At 31.2% G+C, this 26,523-nt stretch overlaps 3 protein-coding genes across 6 annotated transcripts; all 3 read left to right on the top strand.

The window, feature by feature from the left end:
- Positions 1–207: 207 nt before the first annotated feature.
- Positions 208–5,866, top strand: LOC146907912 (uncharacterized). The gene is made up of 3 exons (XM_085724838.1): positions 208–349; positions 1,122–1,328; positions 4,130–5,866. Exons 2-3 carry the CDS (start codon positions 1,209–1,211, stop codon positions 5,063–5,065), a joined length of 1,056 nt encoding a protein of 351 aa, XP_085580964.1. The 5' UTR covers positions 208–349; positions 1,122–1,208; the 3' UTR covers positions 5,066–5,866.
- A 2,915-nt stretch (positions 5,867–8,781) lies between these two features.
- LOC146907911 (uncharacterized) lies at positions 8,782–14,507 on the top strand. Of its 4 annotated transcripts, none has more exons than XM_085725790.1 (3): positions 8,782–9,778; positions 10,347–10,551; positions 13,557–14,507. In XM_085725790.1, the coding sequence occupies exons 2-3, from the start codon at positions 10,429–10,431 to the stop codon at positions 14,316–14,318; spliced, it is 885 nt and encodes a 294-aa protein (XP_085581916.1). In that variant the 5' UTR covers positions 8,782–9,778; positions 10,347–10,428; the 3' UTR covers positions 14,319–14,507. The 4 variants fall into 4 exon arrangements, with proteins under 4 accessions (XP_085581916.1, XP_085581917.1, XP_085581919.1 ...); XM_085725791.1 differs by having other exon boundaries at positions 10,347–12,754; XM_085725793.1 differs by lacking the exon at positions 8,782–9,778 and having other exon boundaries at positions 10,402–10,551; positions 13,576–14,507.
- A 6,288-nt stretch (positions 14,508–20,795) lies between these two features.
- LOC146907910 (uncharacterized) lies at positions 20,796–26,149 on the top strand. Its single transcript, XM_085725918.1, has 3 exons — positions 20,796–20,854; positions 22,691–22,895; positions 24,687–26,149. The coding sequence occupies exons 2-3, from the start codon at positions 22,776–22,778 to the stop codon at positions 25,275–25,277; spliced, it is 711 nt and encodes a 236-aa protein (XP_085582044.1). The 5' UTR covers positions 20,796–20,854; positions 22,691–22,775; the 3' UTR covers positions 25,278–26,149.
- The last annotated feature ends 374 nt before the right edge of the window (positions 26,150–26,523 follow it).

Raw genomic sequence — 26,523 nt, 5'->3', positions numbered from 1 at the left:
AAAGCAAACGCGTGAATTTGTTTTGGGAAATAGGGATAAAACGCGTGAATTTGTTTTGGTTAGGGTAAATCAGTAATTATAATCATTAGGGCTACGGGAAAATTAGGGCGAAATTGTTTGCTTGGGACAATTTTATATATAGAATAAATTTGGCTAAAAAAAAAATTATAAGATTTTTTTTTTTTGAAGGATATAAGATTTGTTTGTTACCAGGCTTATTCTAATAATTTAGGCCCATTTGGCTCAATATAAACAAGCAAAATCTTAACCTAATTTCATTATTTTGGGAGCAGAAACAAAGTTCTCTTCTTTGTATCTCTCTGTCGGCGTGCTTCTTCATCGCAAGACGGTTAGTTATTTGTTTCATGTATGTCCTATGTAGTATGTATGCGTTTTCTTCTTTATCTATTTCTATTGTGTTTTTCTGTTTTTACTTTTTCTCTCTCTCCTTACGTGTTCATGAATCAAATAACGTGTTTTGTCTTCCAATTATTCTTTTTTTTGTTTTTCAAATATAATGTGTTCATGAATCAATCTTTTTTTTTTTTTTGGTATTTTAGTCCCATCAATTTTGGTGATGTTTTACGGTAGCAGTTATGTGGTATATATGGATGTGGTGGAATTACTTTTTTTTTTCGTGTCATTTTATTTAGGGTTAGATGGTGTTTACTTTATGCTATTTTGGCGAGTTTTGTTTTACACCGGTAAAAATAAAGCTTTTGATTTTGACCTTGTATTTGGAAGATTCTTTTAACTCTACAAAATAGTAGATATGATCGGCGTAAACTGAAATTCTCTCAAATTATAGGGGTGATAATACCTTAAATTTTGAAATTTGACACGGTGAAGAAGTTTTGCACGGTTTAACCTATCAACCGTTAATTAAGAATGAAGAAAGAACTTTTGCACGGTTTGACCTATCAACCTTTAATTAACAAATTAAAGGTAGATATTGAAGGGACATCAATACCAAATCATTAGTTTGTTACATTAACAACCTTTTCATTTTTTTTTTACTTTACACTCTAAACTGAATTGCTCAATTTAGAGGATCCTTGCCCATCATATCATATATAGTATAAGTGTCTCATGTTTACCTTTGCGAATGTGAATTTTTGTAGTTACAATATTTGAGAACATTTTCCTTTGGGAGGAGCAACACATCACACGAAAAATATACTTCGGAGCTGTTTGATATTAGAGATACGATGATATGCATCAAAAAACTTGCCATCAAAGATTGCGACAAGAAGTCATCACACCATAGACATCAAAATCAAATACATGAAGTTGGCGTGCCTTTGAATTCTAAATCCAAAAGACATAAGGTACATTTACGGTATTAAGATTTGATTGTGATATCACCCATTAAAATGCACGTTGTTCAATATTTACCTTTTTATTATTATTATTATTATTATTATTATTATTATTATTATTATTATTATTATTATTATTATTATTATTATTATTATTATTATTATTATTATTATTTGTTATTATTATTATTATTATTATTATTATTATTATTATTATTATTATTATTAATAAGGGTCATGTTAACCAGTTCCCCCGGGGCACTGGTTAAGGAAACCAAAAGTGGAAATTTTAAATCAAAAAGAACAATTTTTAAGCTTTTAATGCGATGACAGCACAAGTTTCAATGCAAGATACTACTATATTTAACTCCTTAACCAGTGCCCCGGGGGCACTGGTTAACATTTCCCTAATAATAATAATAGCGTTCAGACTGATACTTCATGCATGTCTATCGACTCTATTGTACTGTATCGTATAAAACATTATTATTACTAGTGTATGTCTTTCCGTTCTTTTTATTGCTTTAAGGTTTGAAAATTATGAACAATGTTTATCTATTTCAATGAAACCAACAATATAATAAAAAAGTATAATATAAATTCTTATCTTTTTAATGACATAAAAAACAATCAATGTTATAAAATAAGTTGTTCAATGGTTCAATGGTATAATTAGGATAATGAAAAAGCTAAGTCCAAGATCTCCTATTTTCTTTATAGGCTTAATACATGCTTTGGTCCCTTAACTTATTTTTTCTTCCCAGTTCAGTCCCTTAACTTTTAAATGTGTCAATTTGGTCCTTATCTTTTGTTTTCTTCATCGATTTGGTCCACTTTTATTAATTTTAAATCCTTAAAAAAGAAGACCGTTGGATCAAGGAAGTCCATCAGATCTTACCGTGTACCACCAACACCTAAGTATCTGAAATTTAATTTTTAAAAATAATATAAATCCATTTATATTAATTTAGAAATAAAAATTTGGAAAATTAATTTTCAAAAATAAAAAAATTCTAAAAAATTTGAAAAAAAATTCTGGAATTTTTTTTTTAAAATCTGGAAAACTAATTTAAATTTTTTTTTTACAAAAAAAATTGGAAAATATTTTTCTTTTAAAAATATTTTATTTTAAATCTGGAAAATATTTTTAGAATTTTTAAAATTTTCGAAATTAAATTTTTTTTACAAAATTCAGGAATTTAATATTCAAAATACAAAAAAGGTCAGTTTTTTTCGAAAAAAAGTTTTTAAAAAATTCAGAGTCTTTTACGGATTTTTTTAAAAAATAATAAAATTTTGAAAAAAAAATAATCTGGATTTTAAAAATAATCGTAATTCTGAAATAAAATTTTTGAAAAAAATAATCTGAATTTTTTCTAAATTGGTATCGAGATTTTTAAAAGTTAAAATATTTTTCAAATTTTTTTTTGTAGAAATAAGTTTTAAAATTAATTTTCCAGATTTAAAAAAAAAATCTGGAAAATATTTTTAGAAAATATTTATCGAAATTTTACAAAAAAAAGTCAGTTTTTTTTGAAAAAAAGTTTTTAAAAAATTCATAGTCTTTTACGGATTTTTTACAAAAAATATGGAAAATTAATTTGGAAAGAAAAATCTGTACTTTTTCGAAATATATTTTCAAATTTTAATCTGATTTTCGAAATTAATTTGTTAAATATACTTTTTCAAAATCTGATTTTTTTCGAAAATATTAAAATTTTGAAAAAAATAATCTGGATTTTTAAAATAATCGTGATTCTGAAATAAAATTTTTGAAAAAAATAATCTGAATTTTTATAAATTGGTATCGAGATTTTTAAAAGTTAAAATATTTTCCAAATTTTTTTTTGTAGAAAAACATTTTAAAATTAATTTTCCAGATTTTAAAAAAAATGTCCTGAATTTTTTTTAAATTTTTTAGAATTTTTTTATTTTTGAAAATTAATTTTCCAATTTTTTAATTTTTTTATTTCTAAATTAATATAAATGGATTTATATTATTTTTAAAAATTAAATTTCAGATACTTAGGTGTTGGTGGTACACAGTAAGATCTGATGGACTTCCTTGATCCAACGGTCTTCTTTTTTAGGGATTTAAAATTAATAAAATTGGACCAAATCGATGAAGAAAACAAAAGATAAGGACCAAATTGACACATTTAAAAGTTAAGGGACTGAACTGGGAAGAAAAAATAAGTTAAGGGACCAAAACATGTATTAAGCCTTCTTTATATATAGTGTGTATATATATATTTGATCTAGTTTGTTACACTTTTGAAATGATAAAGAAAACAAAAAGCACATATACTTGTATTGTGTTTGAACACTTATTTTTAATTTTGACCATGAATTCACTCCCACCCATTATCTTTTTTAAAGGATAAAAGATAAGGAAGAAAAACTGATATATCATGGACAATAAAGATTGAGTTTGTTACACTTTTTTTAATATTTTAACATACTTTTATGTATTTTTTATATGTACTATTGTATTGAAAGTATAAGATAATTTGGGAAGAAGAACAAACCAGCTCAATATATGTTATTTTCTCTATATATAGTATAGATATAGATTATTATTATTATTATTATTATTATTATTGTTGTTATTATTATTATTATTATTATTATTATTATTATTATTATTATTATTATTATTATTATTATTATTATTATCATCATCATCATCAAATATTAATTTGATAAATTGAAAGAGATTCTAACACCTTTCTAATTAAGGTATATCTCTCTAACATGCATATATATGTGTGCGTAGTTTTATTTATAATAGAGTCAATTTTTTATTTCAGAAGAGGAAATTTGATCGATATATATATGACGCTCTATTCGCTACTAGTTTTAAACTCATTAGTAGAAAAAAATATGGTAGTGAAAAGGCCAGAGATCTTACACAAAGGAGTTTATTTTCACAAGGAGCAAAAGATATTATTTTTCCTACTCTAGATGACGAAGGAGAATATTGTGGTATTTGTATGGAAGACTGTTCTTACCTATGTGACTCTAATGATTCTATTAAGGGGTCAAGTTACCCCATGAATCAAAGGAGCACCGAAATCCAACCTAGAGATAAACAAATTTTTTTACAAGTAGTAGAGGAGCAAATTTTTCCTACTAAATACAACAAAGGAGAATATTGTGCTACTTGTACAAAAGACTATTCTCACCCGAGTGAATCCAAAGATTCTAATAAGCTGTTGAATTACCCTATGTATCAAGGGAGCTTGAAAACCCAACCTAGAGATATAATAGTTTGTGATAGTTTCTCTTTAAGTACCAAATCATCATTAAAAGATAAACCAAAAATAGATTTTGTGAAAGCACTGAAGTCAGTGAATGATAGAGATATTACTGGTGGTAAGACCTCACTTCCGTTAAGCTCAACTGGGGAAGACATGGTAGTTGTTCGGTCACTCAACAATAAACCATCATTAAATGATAAACCAAAAATTGACTTTGTCGAAGCATTAAAGTTAGTGGATGATAGTCAGACCTTACCTCCGTTAAATTCAACAGTGGAAGACATGGAACTTGATTGCTCACTCAACAATTTTTTAACTGCTAGTTGTAATCATATTCCAAGACCCATTATTCCCATTGGGCCTAGGTTTCAAGCAAAAATACCTAAATGGGAAGGAAGAACCTACATAAAAGTAGGTAATGACGATGATGGTATGAAGTGGTTGGGCACCCAAATTTGGCCAATTCCTTTTATATCTGAAACTTGATCTGAAGTGGTTGGGCACCAAAATTTGGTCAATTCCTTTTATATCTGAAACTAGCATAAAGCTCTACAACTAACTAATGTAGTATGTTTTTCCTCCTATAATTTTTTTTTTGCATACTCTCTCTCTCTTCCATAACAAACAATTGCGATGCATTTTTTTGCCACATTCACTCTTTTGTTTTTTTTTTTCATCATAATTGTTCTTTTGTTTGCAGTTGATATGTTTAATAATGTAATTGATCTTATTTATAGAATTTCAACTGTTCAATTGATCAATCTTTGCCTTGAAGGTAATATTGAAATAATTATTTTTTAAATCCTTTTCCATATCATCGAACCATTATTTTTGAGCAGGGGCAGTTGCTAGTATAAGGGGGAGGTAGCCATGGCTACCCTAATTTTTTTTTTTGAGCGAGTAGGTATATTTTTATATTTACCTACCCCTAATAATATATATTTAGCTACCCCATGTTTTATTTTAAGTGAAAAAGACATTGCAAGTCAGTTTAACTTAGATGCAATTATGTATGAATTTGAGTGTTTGAAGGGTCGCCGAGTTCAATTTTCATAAATAGCTACTATTAGTTTATAGGCTAAAGTGCAACTTTGGCCCCTTATCTTTCAAAAAGTTACGATTTTGGCCCCCTAACTTTGAAAACTACAATTTTGGCCCCCTAACTTTGAAAACTGCTGAGAAGGCGACACGTGTCCAAAAAAGGGGTCATTTTGAAAAGATAAGGGGCCATAATCGCAACATTTTGAAAAGATAAGGGGTCAATAGACATATTTCCCTTAAGTTAGGGTAAAAGAGCATATTTCCCTAAACATGGGGGACCAAAATTGTAGTTTTCATACTTAGGGGGCCAAAATCGCAATTTTTTGAAAGATAGGGGGCCAAAGTTGCACTTTAGCCTAGTTTATATTTCTTTTGTTGTAGCTTTTTTGGTACAATCTGTTATTCTATTGTGGCTTTTTTGGTACAATCTGTTGTTGCCTCATTTTTTTGGTATAATACGTTCATGTTGAATCAAGTGTATATTTTATGAAGAACATTTTATATAAGTAATAGTTATGGTATTTTTTTTTTTTGCCTACTGTATTAGATTAGTTTAAAAAAAAATTCTTTATATGTGGCCACCTCATGAAAATCTTGCTAGTTTTGCTGCTGTTTTTCAGAATGTAATCTAGTTTCATAGAAGTTTAAATTTGCTCCGAACAATTATTATTTTTTAAATGCTTAGTATTACCTAGTTTTATTGAAAATATGTAAGTAGGAGTATGGGTGTTCAAAACCGAACCAACCAAATAGAAAAACCACAAACCGAACCAACCCAAATCGAAAACAGCAAAAACCGCGTTTCGTTTCAGATGTATTTGGATCATATTTTTACTCAACCGCATGATTCGGTTTTGTTTGCTGTTTTTAATTAAGGGAAAACTTAGGTGTATTTCCTTATTTAATTTCAGGTTTTAAGTTCCTCGGTAGTTAACTGCAGAAGTTTTCCTCGGTAGTTAACTGCAGCCGGTTCTATTTTCCTCGGCAGTTAACTACCGATGGGTATTTTCGTCTTTTACATGTGTTTCTCAGCCTTTGCATATGTGTCAACAACAATTTCCCCTTATTTAAGGTATACGAATTAATAAACTACAATAAGAACTTTCAAAAGGTGCGTAGAAAAATGAGCACACTAAAGAAGGCCATGATCAGAGGAGCATGAGGATGACCGAGGGTGAGAATGAGTCTATCAAAATAAGATAGAATGAGACAAGCAAAATTTGTTGAAGAAATTTCAGATAACGTTGAAGAAACCCCAACATTCAAAAGAGGAGATAGAGTCACTTTTTCTTCCCACCAACTCTCACTCATAAAGCATGGTATGGTCCTTTTACAGTAAAACGTGTGTGCAAGAACTATCGTGTTGAAATCTGGGAACATACCAAATGGTACACAAAAGTTAACCAACATGAATTGAAGCATGTGGAAGATTATGTCAAAGAACTGAAATCTGAAGAATAAGAATCTGGTTTGAAGAGGTTCAAAGCACAACGTTGACATATCCGTCATAGACGTAAAACACACTTAATGTGAGGCAACCTATTATTTTACCTTTATGCAATTTTCCTTTTCAATAAGCTAAGTTAAGATTTCTTGTCAGAAACAATTTCGTTCTTTTATTGTTGCTAATCCTCATTATTATTTTTAATTTTAATCTCTGCTTTACTTATATAACCTTTCCATTTCAAGCTTAAATTACAACAAAGGGCTAGCTTACCCCCAAGTTCAAGAACACGATAACTATTGGGGTTTGTTGCAGAAGATACTCGTCATAACAACCATCTCTTTTTTGTATAGCATAACCGGTGAGAATATGAGCCAAATATTCAATCCACTCTTCTATTATAATTCTTTCGATATCAAGTGTTCCATATGAATGTTATTTTGATCGAATTTGCAGCCGTTCTTTATAGACTATCGGTCATGTTACACTACATATGAGGCAATTTATTTTGGTACCTTAAGCATTTCAAGCCACCCTTATTATTGTTATTATCAATTGCTAACCCCTTTGAGCCTCCATTCAATAATTTTTTTTGTTGTTACTAAGTGACGAGTTATGTCACAAGTTTTCAACCTTAATGTTATCTATTTGATTTTTCTTTGAGTTAGATAAAGTATTTTTTGATAACTTGGTATGATTTGAAACTAAGTTTGAGGTTGCTCTTTTGAATTAGAATCATTTTAAGTTTGGGATGAGGTACCAATAAAACTTATTTATCAAAAATAAAAAAAAGAAAGAAAATGTAGATAAAACCATACAAAAGTATAGGTCTACCAAAAAAAATTAGAAAAAGAAAAAAAAAAATCAAGAGCCAAAAACATAAAAATTTCGGTTTCTTAAAAAAAATGTATCTGACTTGAAAAATTAAAGATAAAAAGTTCTACTTAGTACCCATCTTGTTTTGATCTAAGGAATGAAAGTTGGTAATGCTTCAAATTTTAGTAGGAATCTGTAGGTTGAAAATCTAAATCCTAGTTATTTTATAAGCCTACTCTTCTATATGTATAACTATTTTACACTTTCATATTTTAACAAACTATACTTATTTTCTTCAATGACACCAACAATATAGCAAATATAATATAAATTATTATCTTTTTTAATGCACCGACAATATAATCTAAATTCTTATCATTTTGAATGACACCAGCAACAATATAACATTATTGTAGGACAAGTTTGTTTAAGGGTATAATTTGAAGTGAAAAAGCCACCATATCTTCTTCACGGTGCAACTTTTCTAGGTTTAAAATACCTAACATTATTTTGGGTTTTTTTTTCTTCTTCTGGGTTTTGAATTTTTTTTTTTAGATTTGTTGAAATTGTTGGAGTTGTTGTTGTTGTTGGATTTGTTATTGATGCACGATTTTTGTGTTTAATTCACTTTTACTTTTGTTGCTAAAGAGGAATTTTAAGAACAAGAAGAAGGAGATGGAAATGGTGATGAAATTGCATGAATTTGTGCGTAGGTGTTCCATTTTAACCATCGTTTACAAATAAGGAGATGGTGATGTTTTTTATTTTTTTTTCTTCTAGTATGAAGAGAGAGAAAGTGAGAGAGATTTTTACTTCTTTTAATTTAATTTAAATCAATGATTAGTTGGATTTTTTTTTAATTTAAAAATATAAAGAACACACATGTGTCATCCTAGTCATCTAGCATGTGTCCACATATGTATTGACTTAATCAAAATCAAGGGCAAGGTCTCTTTTGCAAAAGAGGCTAAACATAAGTGTCTAAATTGTTGTTTTTTTAATAAAGGGGCTAAAATCACAACTAGCGTAAAGTTAGGGGGTAAAAATGTGTTGAAGCCTATAATTTATTCTAAAGACCCACTCTACTTTTTTTTCTTCTTTCTTTCTCTGACTTTGCCACCGAATTTACCTATCCTTCACAAAAGCCAATTGAGAATTAGACACCACTATCCCAACAATGCATTTTAGATGGTTTTTAGAAAGTACATGATACACGCATCTAACCAAAAATTGATAATCCGCCAAATATTGAAGATTCATCTTCTTAAAAATTAGAGCAATGAAAGCACTATTCAAGTCACACGCCAACCTTCCATGGATATGAAAATCAGTAAAGAACTTTAGAAAATTTTCTTTATTGTTTTCTAAAAATTCTTTTTAGAATCCAAAATCAATCTCATTTGGACCAGGACTTTTGAAGCTATTAGAATCCCACATTGCTTGTCTGATTTCCTCAAAAGGAAACTGTCGAGTTAAAGAAACTCTATATGAATATGATATGATATTCTTTTGATATGCGTTGTACACATAACCGACCACACATATATTGAAAGCAACTCTTTTTACTTTCATTTTTGCCCTCCACGCACCATGAAAATACTAAAATACCTTCAACGGTACTTAACTGCAGCTCGCCCCACAACAACATCTGCCGAATGGTAGTTAACTGTTGTGTGGGTATTTTGGTATTTTTGCAGTGTGTCCGAGCAAAAATGGAAGTGAGAAGAATAATTTTCTATGTTATGTTATTCATATTTAGGCCCATTTGGCTTGATATAAAACAACAAAAAGTTTAACTAAATTCCATTTTCTTCGCACATTGTTCGGTAAGAAAACTCGCTGCATTCCTTATCTTCCATCTCTCTGTCTCCGGCTTGCTCCCTCTTCTTATTAAAGCGGTGAGTCCTTTATTTACTTCTTTTCCTTTTATTATGGATCTTTTTATTGCATGCGTTTCCTTTTCATCTATTGTGTTTTTTTACCTTTTCTTCTTCCTTATCTGTTATAAATCAAACTTGACTAGTTTTGTCTTCCAATCTTCTTTCTTGCAAATCTCATCTTTTCAATTATATATATTTAAGTTTCAATTAACCTATCAAATTGTTTTTGCAAGTATTTTTCAAAAGTGGATCTGAGATCAAACCTATGATATCCTCTCCGATGATTGTTCACTTTCTTAAGTAGGTTGAATTATGGTCGAATCTGTAACAACATATAAAAGAGATAAGAGATTTTGGACTAACTTTTTCACCGTTTCAATTTGATTATTAAACAAATTTGCTTATAAGAATGATATACTCGGGATGTTATTGAAAAAGATAAAATTTATAATATATTTGTTGTATTGTTGATGTTATTGAAAATGATAAATGTGGTTTATTATAATTTGAAAGTCAGAAACTTCTATTTACTATTATTTTGAAGTGTTTCTCATGTTTACCTTTTACAAATGTGAATTTCTTGTAGTTACAATATTCAAGAATATTTTGGCTTTGGAGGAACAACAACACACGTAAAATATTCTTTGGTGCCATTTGATGGTAGAGATATGATGATATGGTCAAAGAACCTTGTTACCAAACCTTGCCGAAAGAAGTCGTCAAAACATAAACTTCAGAATCAAATGCATACCGTTTTAGTGCCTTTGAATTCTAAGTCTAAAAGTCAAAAGGTACATTTATAATAGAGAAATGATATTTTGACAACCACTCTTTGACAACTTTTGGACAACTTTCTCTCTCATACTCACATGATGTTGTTATCCTCTCTCTTCCTTTTTCTCTCTCCATTGTTTTTGACCAATAAGAAGTGAGAAAAACAAGGTTGTCAACAAAGTTGTCATCAAATGGATGTCAAAATATCATTACTATTTATAATATGGATATCGCCAATGACTCTCCTAAAAATATTTCTTAAGAATTTTAAATCAAAAAATTATTCGTTTAAAAATTAAATTCTTCAATATCCAATGTTTTGATTACATAAACTTTTTTCCGTGCCTTTGAATTCTAAATCTAAAAGTCAAAAAGTCATTATTTAGGATTAGCATTTTCCTTACAATATTTAAATTTGATTGTGGTGTCTCCGATTTAAATAGACATGCTTTAATATTTTTCTTTAGGTTAATTAATTTGTATTTAGAATTAGAATGACCACTTCTATAAAAAAAATGAATGATCACTCGCATGTATTTCGTTCAAGTGGTCACGAGTTTGATTTCTGACTTTTGAATGGAGAAAATATGATTAGGAAGTGAAAATTCACTTTGTGTGGCTAACATGTTTCTCAACGAAGATTGTGTTGGAATTTTTAACAGTTAGCCATGAATCATAGATACAAAATTGTAGAATATATACGATAATAAAGAATCATCATAATCGGCGTACCTTTTGGTTTCATGAAAATTGATACATCATAATAGAATTAGTACATGAGTAGTGAACTACCCTCTTTGATCTTTAAGTTTACAAGATTTATTTTTTAGTATGTTTGAGATGACGATGAAATGACTAAACGTCTGAGGCATGAACTTTTCATTGGGCTTTAAGATAGTGATCAAACTCATCATGGTTCATTCAAAAACATAGTAACACACATACACCATCCGTCACTATTATAAGTAAAAAATTCATTTTCTAGGTTCATTTTCATTCAATAAATGAACCTAGAAAGTAAACTTTTGCATATAATAGTTATCATAGAGTGTATTCAATTAAATAAGTAATCCAATCGTCTTCTAATATAGAAATTGAATTCTATAGGGAAAACAAATCATACATGTTGCCCAAATTAAAAATTAAACAATTTAGAATAACATATTAAATATATTATTAAACAGTTGCCCAAAAATTGAAAATTCTTATCAAAACTCTCACTGACCCAAAATATGAAGCGATTTATCTAAAATATTCATGTATATAAGTATGTAATTAGTGTCTCTATAACTAGGGATGGGAATAGGCCAGGCCGACCTACAGTGGCCTACGACCTAGCCTACGACAAGCCAGACTTTTTTCTTAAATAGAGAAGGTCTAGGCTTTTTTAAAAGCCTATCTAGCTTAATAGGTCAGGCCACAATCCATTCAAAAAGCCTCTTAAGCCTATTAGGCCGGCCTATTTAAGTAAATATGAATAATATTATTTATTATTATATTATATTTTGTACTTTGAATTTAAAAAAAAACGTGTTAACTTTTTCAGTAATTTAAGCTTATTAGTAAAAATTAATTTTTTGCATATTTCAATGTATTATTATCAACTAGAACTGAAATATGATACAATATATAGTCAAATTCCCTAAAAACTAATGTTGATTATCAAAAGAGAGTTTAATCTAATTGATATATTAGTTTGCTAGTCTATTTACACTTAGATCACATTGCTGATTTAAATATGTTCATATGAAATAAGCTTTTAAATAGGCTAGCAGGTCGTATCATACTTTCAGAAGGTCAGACTCAGGCCTAAAAAGTAAGCTTATGACAGGCCGCAGGTCAGGCTTAGGCTTTCAAAAAAATTGGCAGGTCAGGCTCAGGCCTTACAAAGCCTAGCTCGGCCTAGCCTATTCCCATCCCTATCTATAACATATAAAATAGAATAAAATTATTAAGCAAATAATAACTTTTCTCATTTTTACACATTCTCTCGCTTGATTGGCAACAACTCGTGATGGATTGGGTTGTTCTCTTATGCAAGTTGATTGAGAGGTTCTTCTCTCCACCGGTGTTTATATATTCTGACTATCCCATTGAGTCAGAACACATTCAATTGTAAAGCCAACACATTAGGAAGAGAGAGAACTCTAAACCTTAACTTCTTCTGAGACTTCTATCAAGATCATTCGATGGCTCCAGGTGATCTTTCAATCATATAAGGTGAACAAATTTCATTGTTTAATATAATATGCTATATTTTTGGTATTATCCCCCTGGTTCATAGGGAGAAGAGGCACCTGTAGTCAGGAGTTCGACCGAGAGCTAATTAACTTATGACTAAGAATTGTTCCACTCAAAAATTGAACTCAGATTCTCCTGAATATTTCGTCTTTTGGTAAAGTTCATTAACCACTTGAGTTAAACTACTTGGTTCATATAATATGTCATATTTTGTATCTATGATATTTGGACAACAACATTAAATATTCCAACAGATTAATGATCGCTTTTTTAACGGACCAAGTTAAAAATCTTATGGAAATAGCTTATTTTATAATGCCACTTCCTTAAAAATTTGGAACATGGATATAGTGCTTTGTTAATTCTTTAATATACGTTATTATTCTTTATATTATATTGAAATAGTATTAAGTACAATTAATTGGTCCCCGTGAGCTTAGTTCAGTTGGTAAGGACAATGCATAATATATGTAAGATCCGGGTTTCGAATCCCGACCACCAAAAAAAAGTACAACGAATTGAAATGTAGGGTTCAATTTGTTAAATTGATAGAGCCTCTTAAATCTATGACAATTAAGTTATATCTCCCTAAATTGCGTATAGGTAAGTGAATAATTTTTTTTATAATAGTCATTTTTTTTTTCAGAAGAGGAATTTTGACCAATATATATACGACACTATATTCATTACCTGTTTGGAATTCAATAGGTAGAGAAAAATATAGTAGTGAAAATGCCATATATCAAAGATACTCATCCCCCCTTTAGTTGATAAAGAACAGATTATTTTACAAGGTACAGAAGAGCATATTTTACCTACTCTGGATGACAAAGGAGAATATTGTGGTATTTGTATTGAAGACTTTTCTCACCTAAGTGACTCCAAAGATTCTATTAAGGGGTCAGATTACCCCATGAATCAAGGGATCTTGAAAATCCAACCTAGAGATAAACATATTAGTTTACAAGGAAAAGAAGAGAAAGTCTTTCCTTCTCAAGATGATAAAGAAGAATATTGTGCTATTTGTATGGAAGATTATGATCCCCTAAGTGACTTTGAAGATTCTAGTACAAGCCCAAGTTACCCTATGTATCAAGGGAGCTTGAAAATCCATCCCAGAGATTTAATGGCTAGTAGTAGTTTTTCTTTAAGTACCGAGACATCGTTAAAGGATAAACCAAAAATAGAATTTGTGGAAGTATTGAAGTCATTGGTCGATGAAGATTTTACCGATGGTAAGACTTCACTTCCATTACGCTCAATGGAGGAAGACATGGAACTCAACAAATTTTTACCTGCAAGGAGTAATCATCTTCCAAGACCGGTTATTCCCATTGGACCTAGGTTTCAAGCAAAAATACCTAAATGGGAAGGTAGAACCGACATAAAACAACATGATGACGACGACGACGATGATGGTTTGAAATGGTTGGGAACCCAAATTTGGCCAATTCCTATTATCTCTGAAACTAATACAAAAGATGTAGGAAAAGCTAGATTAAAGTCATGCTCGTTTGAGGATCATAACAAGATTGTACTCTAAAGATCATGTTTAATAAGTTATATTATCATTTCTTTGTTACACTCCAAATATATTAGGATTTAATATCAAAATATGTAACCAACTAGGGAAGTATTGGTACATATGTGTGTTATTAACTTCCATGATAGTTTTAATGTGTGATGTTTTTCATATGGTGAAAGCAATGGTCATTTATTTTTTCTACTTTCAGTGTTACCTACAAGCTTTGGTTAGCAATAATAAATTTGGTTGGCCTTATTGGGAGTTTTTGCGCAATGACAATGTTGCTCAATTTTAAGGGTGGGAATAGGTTAGGCTAGGCTTTAAGAGGATCATTCACAATAGAATTTGTATCTTCTTATATTTAACATCATTCATTCACTAGACCAAATAAATGTTCACATTCACTGCATCTTCAAATATGCAAAAAAACATTTAGCACAGATAACATCAACAAAACTACAAAAAAAAAAAAAAAAAACCTTTTTTGTGTATTGTAGCTTCTTCTTCAAATTCTCATTTCCAAAATCGTTCATTATGTTGGTAATGTCCTTCAGAAGCTCTTCACAATTGCAATCACATGGAAGATATGTAACAGTTGAAGGTAATGCTTCAATTGCTACTGTGCGAACATATGGAGGATGTCCTTCAATTTCATCATCCCATATATGAACAACTTACAACTATTACCAGCATAAAACAAAATCAATGATATACATATTTTAAGCAAATTAAAATGTACGAAAATAAACATCAAACAAACATAGAATAACAAGGAACTCACCATAAAGGTTGGATATTTCCAATATCTCCTTTTGGGGTTGTCATTTGAATTGGAGATGAACATCCTAATTGTTTTTTGCAACCACATCTAGGCAAATCAATTGGAGATAAGTTATAAATGGATAATGAAGATATTCTTAGGCGTATGGTTACAAAGACGAGGAAGATGAAGAAGATGGAAGATAAAGAAGAAGCTGGAAGTGAGGAAGATAGAAAAGAAATGAGTTTTTAATTTGAATTTTTCTTGATTATCGCTTTTTTTAATAATTTAGTCCCTTAAACATAGTGACTGGTCACATGGATAAACACGTCAGCCAATATGGCCACGTCACATGTGATGAACCCTAATATGTGAAATGGTTCATTTTTCATGTAAACAACTGACTTTTGTTATTTTTTGTACTTTGGGTTTGAAATTTTCGTATACTTTTGACAATTTGACTTAAAATTGGTGAATGTTTCAATTTGACACACTGACTCAATTGGGAGAATTTGAAAACAAGGTAGTGTTTGAAAATGGAATTTTGATTAGGACAAAAATTGATGAAAAGAAAAAGGGGCGCCACACTTTCTAATCCAAGAAAGTGATAAGTCTATAAAATTGAGGATCATCACAAGAAAGGATTCTTGATATGATCAAAATTTGGCCCAATCAAGAACCTAAAGAGCAATGGTCACTTTTTTAATCAAGATTCATATGCCTTTATGAAAATTATGTGCCACCTTTTATAGGGTAAGGTGCACGTTGGATTAGAAGGAAAGAAAATGCAAAGAAAACTCATAAAATTCACCCAGTAACTCTAAAATCAATGCATAGGCCGAATTGTTACAAAACCATTACAAATTGAATGCAAACTGGTTGTACTTTTATTTTAACATTTAAAGGTTGAATAATAGCTCTTGATGACTTTGGATGTTTCACAACTCCATTTACTCTTTTTTCTTAAGTCTTGTGCTAATTTCTCTCCATTAAATGTTCTTTGATCACTTTGCACTGCTCTTTCTTTAGCACCTTATTTACACGAAATAAACACATCAAACATTCCATTTAAAGATTTGGAATCTTTAAAATGCATTAAACATACAAATTATTCAAACTTAGTGTTTTTGGGCCAAATTGGTATGCCCAACCCATCTCCCATTGGTTTAATGCAATTGACAAATTTGCCCTCTAGGTCGTTATTGTTGGCTTTGCTTCAACGATTGTCGTCACCATTCTATTTAGAGCCTCCCTAACTTTCTTGTAACGTGCCCTTGACATTGATCCTCTTAACCCTTGAATTGCTTGACTTGTATCTTGGACAACTATGCCCTCAACATCCCCTCCTTCTTGAAAAGTATTTGACCTCGAATTGAAGTCTTCATTACTTACATCAAAAGGAGTTAAATCCGCAACATTAAAGGTAGCACTCACTCCATACTCATCGGGTAGTTCAAGCTTGTAAGCATTATCATTGATCCTTACTAGAACTTGGAAGGGTCCATCACCCCTTGGTTGAAGCTTTGATTTCCGTTGATTAGAAAACCTTTTTTTCCTCATGTGTACACAAACCCAATCATTGTGTTTAAAGACCACCCTTTTGCTCCCTTTGTTTGCATACTTGGCATAATCTTCATTTTTCTTTTTAATTTGAACTTTCACTTGTTCATGCAATTTCTTCACAAACTTAGCCCGATCTTTTCAATCTTTATGTTTTAAAAGAGAAGTGTTAGGCAAAGGCAGCAAATCAAGAGGAGTTAGTGGATTAAAACCATAAACAATTTCAAAATGATACAATTGTGTAGTACTAAGAACTACTCGTTTGTAAGTAAACTCAACGTGTGGTAATCATTCTTCCCACATTCTCTAAAAAAAAAATTAGTGCACTCCTAAGAATAGTAGAGAGAGTTCTATTCTTTATCTCTGTTTGACCATCCGTTTGATGATGAAAACTTGTAAAGAAGAGCAACTTTGTTCCTAGCTTACCCCCACAAAGTTCTCCAAAAATGACTTAGAAATTTGGTGTCATGATCCAAAACTATTCTTGTTGGAAGGCCATGGAGGCATACCACCTCCTTGAAGAACAAGTTTGTCACATGACTTGCATAATATACTTTTTCGCATGCAATGAAGTGTATCATTTTTGAAAACCTATCAACGACAAAAATAAAATCTTTCCATTTTTTGTCCTAGGTAAACCCAAAAAAAATTTCATAGAAATGTCAATCCACGGACAATCATGGGTAGGAAAAGGTGTATAAAATCCATGAGGCAAAACTTTTGATTTATCCTTTTTACGCATTGTGCATCTTTCACAAAACTTCTTAACATCACTTTTTGCGTGGGGCCAATAAAAATGTTCCTGCAGTAACTCTAAAGTTTTAACAACCCCAAAGTGCCACATTAAACCCCCTCAATGTGCCTCTCTTACAAGTAGATCTCTAATGGAATATTTGGACATAGTTTGTTTTCTTTAAACAAATAACCATTATGCCTAAAGTATCCATTAATGGCAGTATGTTCACAATCTAAAAACTTTGAAGAAAAATCAAGATCATTTTAATTCAATTCAAATCTTTAATATGCTCAAGGCCAAAAACTTTTGTTTTTCAAGAGTGGAAATTAAAGCATACCTTCTAGAAAGTAGAAAGTGAATATATAACCACATTAGCCTTACCTTTCTTGTGTTTAATCACATATGGATTTTTTTTCAAGAAACTCAACCCATTTGGAATGTCTCTTGTTTAACTTACCTTGTTCTTTTAAATTTTTCAAAGATTCATGGTTACTATGATGAAGATGTTCCCTCCTCCTTTTTCTTTTCCTTTCCAACTTGAAGAGTTGAAAGAAGAAGTTGAACTCCTCCTAACTTGACCCCTCCATTTGAGTTGTTGTTCTACTTTGATGACTTGATGAACTAAGTCATCCATAGACATATAGTTACGAAGCTCCATTATGTCACTAATGTCACGGTTAAGTCCATGAATGAACCTAGCCATGGTTGCTTAATTATCTTCCTCCACATTACCTCTAATCTTTGCAACCTCCATCTCCTTAAAGTAATTTTCAACACTCTTAGAACCTTGAGTAAGCCTTTGCAATTTGTTGAGCAAATCCCTGTGGTAATAGGATGGTACAAATCTCCTCTTCATGATTCTTTTCATCTCCTCCAAAGTCTTAATATGTGGCTCTCCATACCTCCTCTTTTCTTTGATGATTTGATCTCACCACACTAGAGCATACTCCTTAAATCAATGGAAGAAACCTGCACTTTTTCAACATCATAATAGTTATGACAATTAAAAATTTGTTCAATTTTTGTCTCCCATTCTAGGTATACTTCCAGATCATTTGCTCCCCAAAGGAATGAACTTTAATTTTTATGCCCGTCCATCATTATAAGCCTCCCTTCCTCTTCATCACCACTTCTATCATTAGTATGATTAGATTTTAATTCATCAACTTGTTACTGAAATTGTTCAGCTTGCTCGTGCAACAGGGATCTAAACCTTGTTGTAAGCGCATCAATTAGTAACTTGTTTGGTCCTTCTTCAGTCATGATTGTGTAAAACTATTCCTCACAAGTGTTTATACTCACTCAGTTTTGGCTTTTACTATAATGTATCACTCTTGCCATTTTCCACTCAGTTGCTCTTTTTAGTTCTTTAGAGAAACCAAATCAATCAAGACAAGAAAATCCTTCCAAAATGGCGATTAACGAAAACATAACACAAAACAAAATTTAGATGTTGGAAACAAAGGAAAACAAATTCTGCAAATAAACAAGGTAAATAGGATGAAATTTTAAAGTGTGGCAAACAGACAAAAAAAACAAAGAAGACCTTAAGATTCACAAGAAATCAAAATTCTGTTTTTTCTATATTATTATTTTTTTGATTTTTTTATGTACACTTTCATTCTAAATCAGAACATGATGAACACCAAAGAACAAAAATGAAAGTTGAAACCTTTTACCCAAAGTTTGGCCCTTTTTGTGAACCTTGCTCTGATTACCACTTGATGAACCCTAATTTATGAAATGGTTCGTTACCCTTTGACCATTCATATTATCCCTACAAAATGAGAGGATATTTTGTATGAAAGGCCAACAATGGAACATTGTAGAAGAAGTTCATAAAAGAGGAGAGAATGTGGAGTGGAATGAGAATTTGTTAAGAATGATAAACTATTTATAGGGGTAAATTCAAACATAAAGTGTAAAGAAGTCAAGAGAGGGTTAGAAGACATGGTAAAATCTTGTTGACTAGTCAAAAAACTGATAAAACATGTGTGGAACTATCCAACCTTGCTGACCAAGCCACCATCCACATTCTAATTAGTTCGTATTATAGAATTTGGAACCTTCCCATAATTGTTCAGATTATATAATTCAAACTGGTCTAAGACTATGTTAAAACTCATACTTTGTAGGGTTTGGGACATTTTAGATTTTATAATCCGAACCAGTCAAGCACATGATTTTTCGATGGTCCATATTTCACCGACAATATATGTGGTCCACGAAGTACAGAAACTTCTACAAATTGGTGTACTTGGTTCATTTGTTCTAAACTACACCACAAAACCATGAACACTTATCCAATAGATCTATACACCAAGCTAGCCTCACTTTATCACAACAGAAGAAAAAACAATATTTTTAGGGTCCGGGTTGATGTCATATTGTCTAGGTTGAAAGATCAGTTGGACCAAATTAATCTTCGACTCAACTACAAAGACACAAGGAGAGTGGACATTGTTGATTATAGTTGCCCATTAGCCAACTCATAGGGAAGTGTCTAGTTTACCCATATGAAGCTTAGGAAGGACGACAACGTGAGAACAACCGTTCTCATTATTTAGTCAATACAATACTAAAGAGCCGATCGAGTTGGACGCTTTTTTTGGTCAGATCTTTCAAAGATATTTAGGAAAGTTTTATTTAGCCCATGACCTATGAACAAATCAAGGCTTGCATGGATAGACCAGATGAAGCTTTAAGTTTGACTGATCCTTGATGTTTTGTATGCGTTTTATTATGTTGTTTTACGCTGTTGAATTATGGGGCTGATTCAGATTATATAATCCTAAATATTCAGAGAACGAATTCAGATGGTATAATATGAACCATCCTAGAATATAAACTGTGGTGTTACAAGCAAGGTTTAGATGGTTTGTCATGTGTTAATTGAATTTCAAACATTATACATGTTTCCTTTGACTATAGTTATAGTCTAGGAACGTTTTATGGCTATAAATAACCTTGCATATTTCAACATTCCATTCTTCACTTTTTATTTGTTATACAATTTTTTTCTTAATTTTAAATTTGAGAGCGAATTGTGATACCATGATAATTGTTGACCACTCATACTATACAAAATTATTTTGCAGTTTATGAGGGATAGTAAGGTGGTCAACGTAGACATTCAAATCAATTGTACAATGATTTGTATGTTTATGTAGTTTTCAGATTATATAATTCAATTTTATTTTTAAAAAAACATCCTGATTATATAATCCAAACAAATAGTATTTTGAGAAGAAAAAATAGAGTGCATGATAAGAGGATAGAATAGAAAAAAGAATAGTCTAAACTAAATCAATATTTTGTCCCAAAAAACATTGAATAAATCTTTAGAATTGTTTGTATTTGGGCTTATTTTTCTGGCCCATTTAACTCAATATAAAACAAAAAGGTTTAACCTAATTTCTATATCTTCCTTCTTGGGGAATATTTTTTTGCATCCTCCTCTTCTTTTCCTCTGTCCAGCGTGTTGCCTCTTCATAGGCGGTGAGTTATTTGTTATTTCCTCTTGTTGCTTCTCTTATTTGTGTGCCCTTTATCCATCTTTACTTCTATGATCCTTTTACATTTATTTCTTCTAGTTGCATGCGTTTCTTTCTTCACCTATTGTGCTTTTGTTTTCATTATGCATTAAAAAATAATATGTTTGTTATTCTAACCTTGTTGAAGAGATTTAGTTTTCATCTCTTATTTATTTAAAGCTCTTAGTTTTTTAGTAAATTCATAAGGTGGAGATGTTCAATTTAACAATATCGATATTGTTGATTGAACTCATCAGAGTTGTTTGTATCCGGTTTGTGTTATTTGGATCATTGTTTCCAGATCTGTTGAGATCTGTAGGTTTTAAGACTTAAGGTTCCACATAAGTCTTATCTTTATAACTGTATCGGTCCTTATGATTAATTTTGTACTAGTTTGATACCGTCGTCATTCTCTCTGTTCGATGTTAGACTGATTGACTCGAAAGAGTCGTTTTGCTTGCCATCATTGTTGTAGGTGTTGGTTGGTTATTGGGCTTGTTCCATGTTGATGGTCTATCCATTTTACAGTCCTTAAACCTCGAGTTAGTGCTTTAAAAGTCCATACATCATCATTTTTTTTAATCTGGTTTCGCGTCTGTACCCGGACGTGCTCATGGATGGTGTTCATTTGTACCTCAAAACTTATGTAAAATAAAACTTAAATAAAAATAAAATATTATTAATATTTTTTTAACTAAAAAAGCCTCACTTTGGAGTTCGCTTTAGGCCTCACCAAATGTTGGGCTGGCCCTGCCCAAGCTCAATGAGCATCGCAAAAAATACCACATTGTTGGGCCAGGACTTGAGTTAGTATAATAACCCGTGAATTTGAACGGATATGGGTGCTGGTAAGAGCTCTCCAGTGCCTGATCCACCCCGCAGCTCACACATTATATAAACTAACTACAATTTTAAATTATACTCGAATTATTTAATTAAGTAATCCCATGTTTTTGATAATTATCGTAATATATACTTTAGATGCTTTTTAGTTGGCTAAATACTATAATGGGTGATATTTTATAAGTATATTTGAAATATTTTAGATCATATTTTAATTACGTTGTGATATTTTTTGTTACTCTATATTAACCTTTTGTTGCTAAAGTGCACATAATAGGCGCGGGTACATGCGTTTAGGTGCCCAGGGGGTACGAGGATGGATACCAATCTTGTTATCCACGAGGATACGGGTTCGAATACATGCATTTTTTATATATGCGGATATGAGAATGGGCACTATAATACTCTCTCTGCTTAAAGGATATCTAATACTATTCCAAAATGACACTTAAGGATGAACACATGGAGTAATATTTTAGTTTATCCTAGTGTTAATGTTGTGGAATGTATGGATGTAAAAATCCTGATCCTAGTATTGTCTTGGTATTATCTCATCCTTATTGGTCTCCTACCTCATCGAGTGTGATCACATTTATGGTCATGTTTATTTGACCCAATTTTTTTTCTTTTAAGAAGTCAAACTAATCCATCAAAATTGACAACGAGAAGAATCAACCTAAAACCTTAATTGACACATTTATCATATTCCATATCTATCTATTATTATAGGGAAATGCTAACTTGTGCCCTTGGGGCACATGTTAAGGAACATAAATTAGAAATTTTGTCTATGAAATTGTGTCAATTTATTCTTTTTGAGATTGAAAATTAATGTTTTCTAATAAATATTTACCATTTATGAAATCCTTAACATATGCCCTAAAGGTACAAGTTAGCATGACTCATACATTAACATATGTCTCTCATTTACCTTTTGCCGATGTGATTTTTCATGTAGTGACAATATTCGAAAATATTTTGCTTTGAGAGGAGCAACTACAAATAAAAATTACACTTTGGATCCAATTGATGGTCGAGATACGATGATATGGTCAAAAGACATTACTATCGAACCTTGTGAAAAGAAGTCATCCCGACATAGACTTCATAATCAAATGCACAAAGTTCGCGTACCTTTGAAGTCTGATACTAAACGTCAAAAGGTACATTTACAAATATTTAAAGGGTCTTACTAACCAGTGCCCTCAGGGCAATGATAAGGAATCTACAAATATAAATTTTGTCTTGGAAATATCAGATGTTATTTTTGATCAAGTAATTATTACACAACTTTTTCATAAAAACTTACTTGTTTTGGATACTTAACCAATGAACACTAGTTAGCATTCTCCATATTTAAATATGTATAATATCCCCCGTTGAAGGGATATAACTTTAACGGTAGGGTCATGCTACAGGTTAGCATTTCCCTTAAAAAAAAATGATTGGCACACCTCTATGTGATTTATACTTTTTTTTCTCTTTCTATTCATAACTATGTGATTATATTTATTTTTTTAGTTTAATGATTATCTATGAAGAAACATAGTGATTATTTTTTAGTGGACCTTGTTAGAACGTGTTAGACATATTATCCAATAGATATCTCACTTCAAATCGTTTTTTATACTCTTCCTATAAAATTTGGAACATGGTAAATTCTTATTCTTTATTTTATGGGAGATTAGTCACTTTAGTCCCTGAATAGGAAATGAGTCGTCACTTTAGTCCCTGATTGCAGATAAATTGCAACATAGTCCCTGGATATAGACTCTGTTAGTCAATTTAGTCCCTGAATGCAGACTTCGTTAGTCAATTTAGTCACTGAATGCAGACTCCGTTAGTCAATTTAGTCCCTGAAATTGACCAACAGAGTCTACATTCAGGGACTGTTTTGCAATTTCTCTACATTCAGAGACTAAAGTGACTACTCATTTCCCATTCAAGACTAAAGTGACTAATTCCCCTTATTTTATATTGAAATACAATTCATTGCGATGAATTGAAGAGTAAAGATCAATTTGATAAATTGATAGAGACTCTAACACCTTGTTAATTAAGGTATGCTTCTCTAAAAATGTATAGGTTTGTGAATAGTTTTGTTTATAATATATTTTTTTTTTTGAGATTAATTAGAATAAACTGACAGTGTAAAACAACTTTACACCATCAGCCAATTAAATTCATCCAATTAGACACATCATCTTAAGTGTTATGAGTGTTAAAAATGGAAAAAATCAAATAAAATCTTTGCTAATAATTACGTTTTTTTAATTTGGACATTTGATTTTGCCATTTTTAATCTTCATTATGATGTAGCATTCTTTCACCCTGGCAAACCTTGTCTTGATATTCTAATTTTGCAGACCTTTGTTCATGTATGATCCGTGAAGTCTTCTAGAGTTGCAAAACTCAACAAGTTACTTTTTGGTTTTTAGAACCATCATGAAATCCTTTAACATAGCACAAATTAAACACATGAATGTCATTGAAGCGGTTATGAAGGTTGAAGATTTCGAGTCAATTTATTTGAGTACATTTACTTATGAGGTTGTTTGTTTTTCAATGGATTAATATACTTTGGTTAAGTTTTTAAAAAGCATCATATCATATTTGGATCATATTTGGTTAATGATATGTTGTTTGCTTCCTTTTATTCGCCAGTAGCTATTTTTCCATTTTGTGAAAAATTGTTGACAGGGAAATAGAAAAAGGTAGGACAAAGTTAGAGAAAGTAAGAGAGACTTAGGTTGATGTTGTAATTTTGTAATCCCCTTGTTCTAGGCTAATAATAAATGTGGGATATGGTATTTATTATCCATATTTTATTTCATTTTTCCTTTTTATAACATTTAAGGTGATGAGTCTAAATGAATAAATTTCATTGGTTGATGGTGTAAAATTGTTTTACACTGTCAGTCTATTCTAATTAATCTCTTTTTTTTTTATTTCAGAGGAGGAAATTTGACCAGTGTGTACGCGATGACATACTCACTGCTAGTGAAAATGTCAAAGATGAGACAAAAAGTCCATCTTCTCCCCTTTCATGTTCAACATTATCTAAAATGTGTATAGAGGAATATTCTCAGTTAAGCGACTCTGAAGATTCTATTAAGGGGCCAAGTTACCCTATAAATCAAGGGAGCTTGAAAATCCAATCGAGAGATTTAATGGCTAGTAGTAGAATTTCTTTAAGTACCAAATCATCATTAAAGGATAAACCAAAAATGAAGTTCGTGGAAGTATCAAGGTCATTTGTCGATGAAAATTTTGTCGATAGTAAGAACTCACTTTCATTAACCTCAACATATGAAGACCTAGAACTTGCTTTCCCAAACAAAAAATTTCTACCATCCAGGGGTAATCATCTTCCAAGACTAGTTATTCCCATTGGACCAAGGTTTCAAGCAAAAGTTCCTAAATGGGAAGGTGTAACTGACATAGAACAACATAATGGTGATGATGGTTTGAAGTGGTTGGGAACCCAAATTAGGCCAATTCCTATTATTTCTGAAACTAATACAAAAAGGAAGAGGAAAAGGTAGGGTAGAATCATGCTAGTATATGGATCTTGACAATAGTGTAATTTAAAAGACTGTGCTTTATGATGACATTAAGTCATATAGTATTTTTAACATCAATTAGGAGCTATTTTAGAATTTTTTTTTAGCAAGGTATCAATTGTTTTAATCGAGTTCATGTAAAACTCGATGGATGGTCATGGGAAAGTAATTCGAAGCACAAAGCCTTGAACCACGTCAAATCACTCAAACGAGACAACTTTGCGGTCGTTCTATGCTATTTACAAGACTAATCAAGTGATTACTTGGGGGCATAGTCATCACAAATGTTTTAGTGAGGAGGAATAGGACAAGTGATGAAGAATTGATGAAGGTTCAACTACTACCTCATATGTGATGCATGCTAGAAGCTACGGATTGTGCAACCATGAAGGATGATCAAGTGTACAACTACTGGATGAAGTGTGATGTGTGCATTGAGCTGCGCTTGGCGCAGCTTGGAAAGCATTTGAAGGTGTTCATTGCTGCATGTGTGATGCGCACAAGGTTGTGCACGTCACACATAGATTGTTCCGAAGATATTAGAAATTGTTCACCTAGCTATAAATAGAGAGACTTTTCCTTATTTGAAAAACACGCTCTAACGAGTAGAAACCGGCAAAATCATGATTTATGAAGGCTACTAGTGATCAGAGGCATCCTGAAGGCGATGAATCAACCTACGATGGTCCTACATCATGTGTTCTTTTTACATATTCTTTTGTTTATGTTTAGATATCATGGGTAACTAATTTCCAAGGTTAGGTCAATGTAAATTACCTTCTCTATAATTACTTGAACCATGTAAATCGTTGAGTTTCCTTTGAATACAATTTCTATGTTTGGTTTTATTCAATTATGATTTATTCTTAATGTTTTTTGGCTTTAATATGTGTTTCGTCCCTGCAATTAGGGGTCATTTAAAAATTAGTCCCTATAATCGTTAATCCTGGCAAATTACCCTTTCAAAGATTAATCATTTAAAATTTGTCCCTCTCCCCACTTAATGACTGCCACGTCATTAATTTGATGACGTGGCTCTGCTAGTTGGCCAATCCACACGTGAAATGACAGTTTTACCCCTGTCTTCATCTTCTTCTCATTCCCTCTTCCCTCACTGTTACGCTTCTTCTTCTTCTTCTTCTTCCAAATTTCCTTCTTCCTTCATAACAACAAAACCAATGTCCTTCATTCATTCATTCTTTCATATTTTTCAACCCAAATCCTATTA

Source organism: Medicago sativa, chromosome 7 (genome assembly GCF_051527215.1).
Source record: "Medicago sativa cultivar Bolivia chromosome 7, Bolivia_mono, whole genome shotgun sequence".
NCBI lineage: Eukaryota > Viridiplantae > Streptophyta > Magnoliopsida > Fabales > Fabaceae > Medicago > Medicago sativa.
The sequence above is the reverse complement of the archived record's forward strand: the minus strand, read 5'-3'. Positions and strand labels throughout refer to the sequence as shown.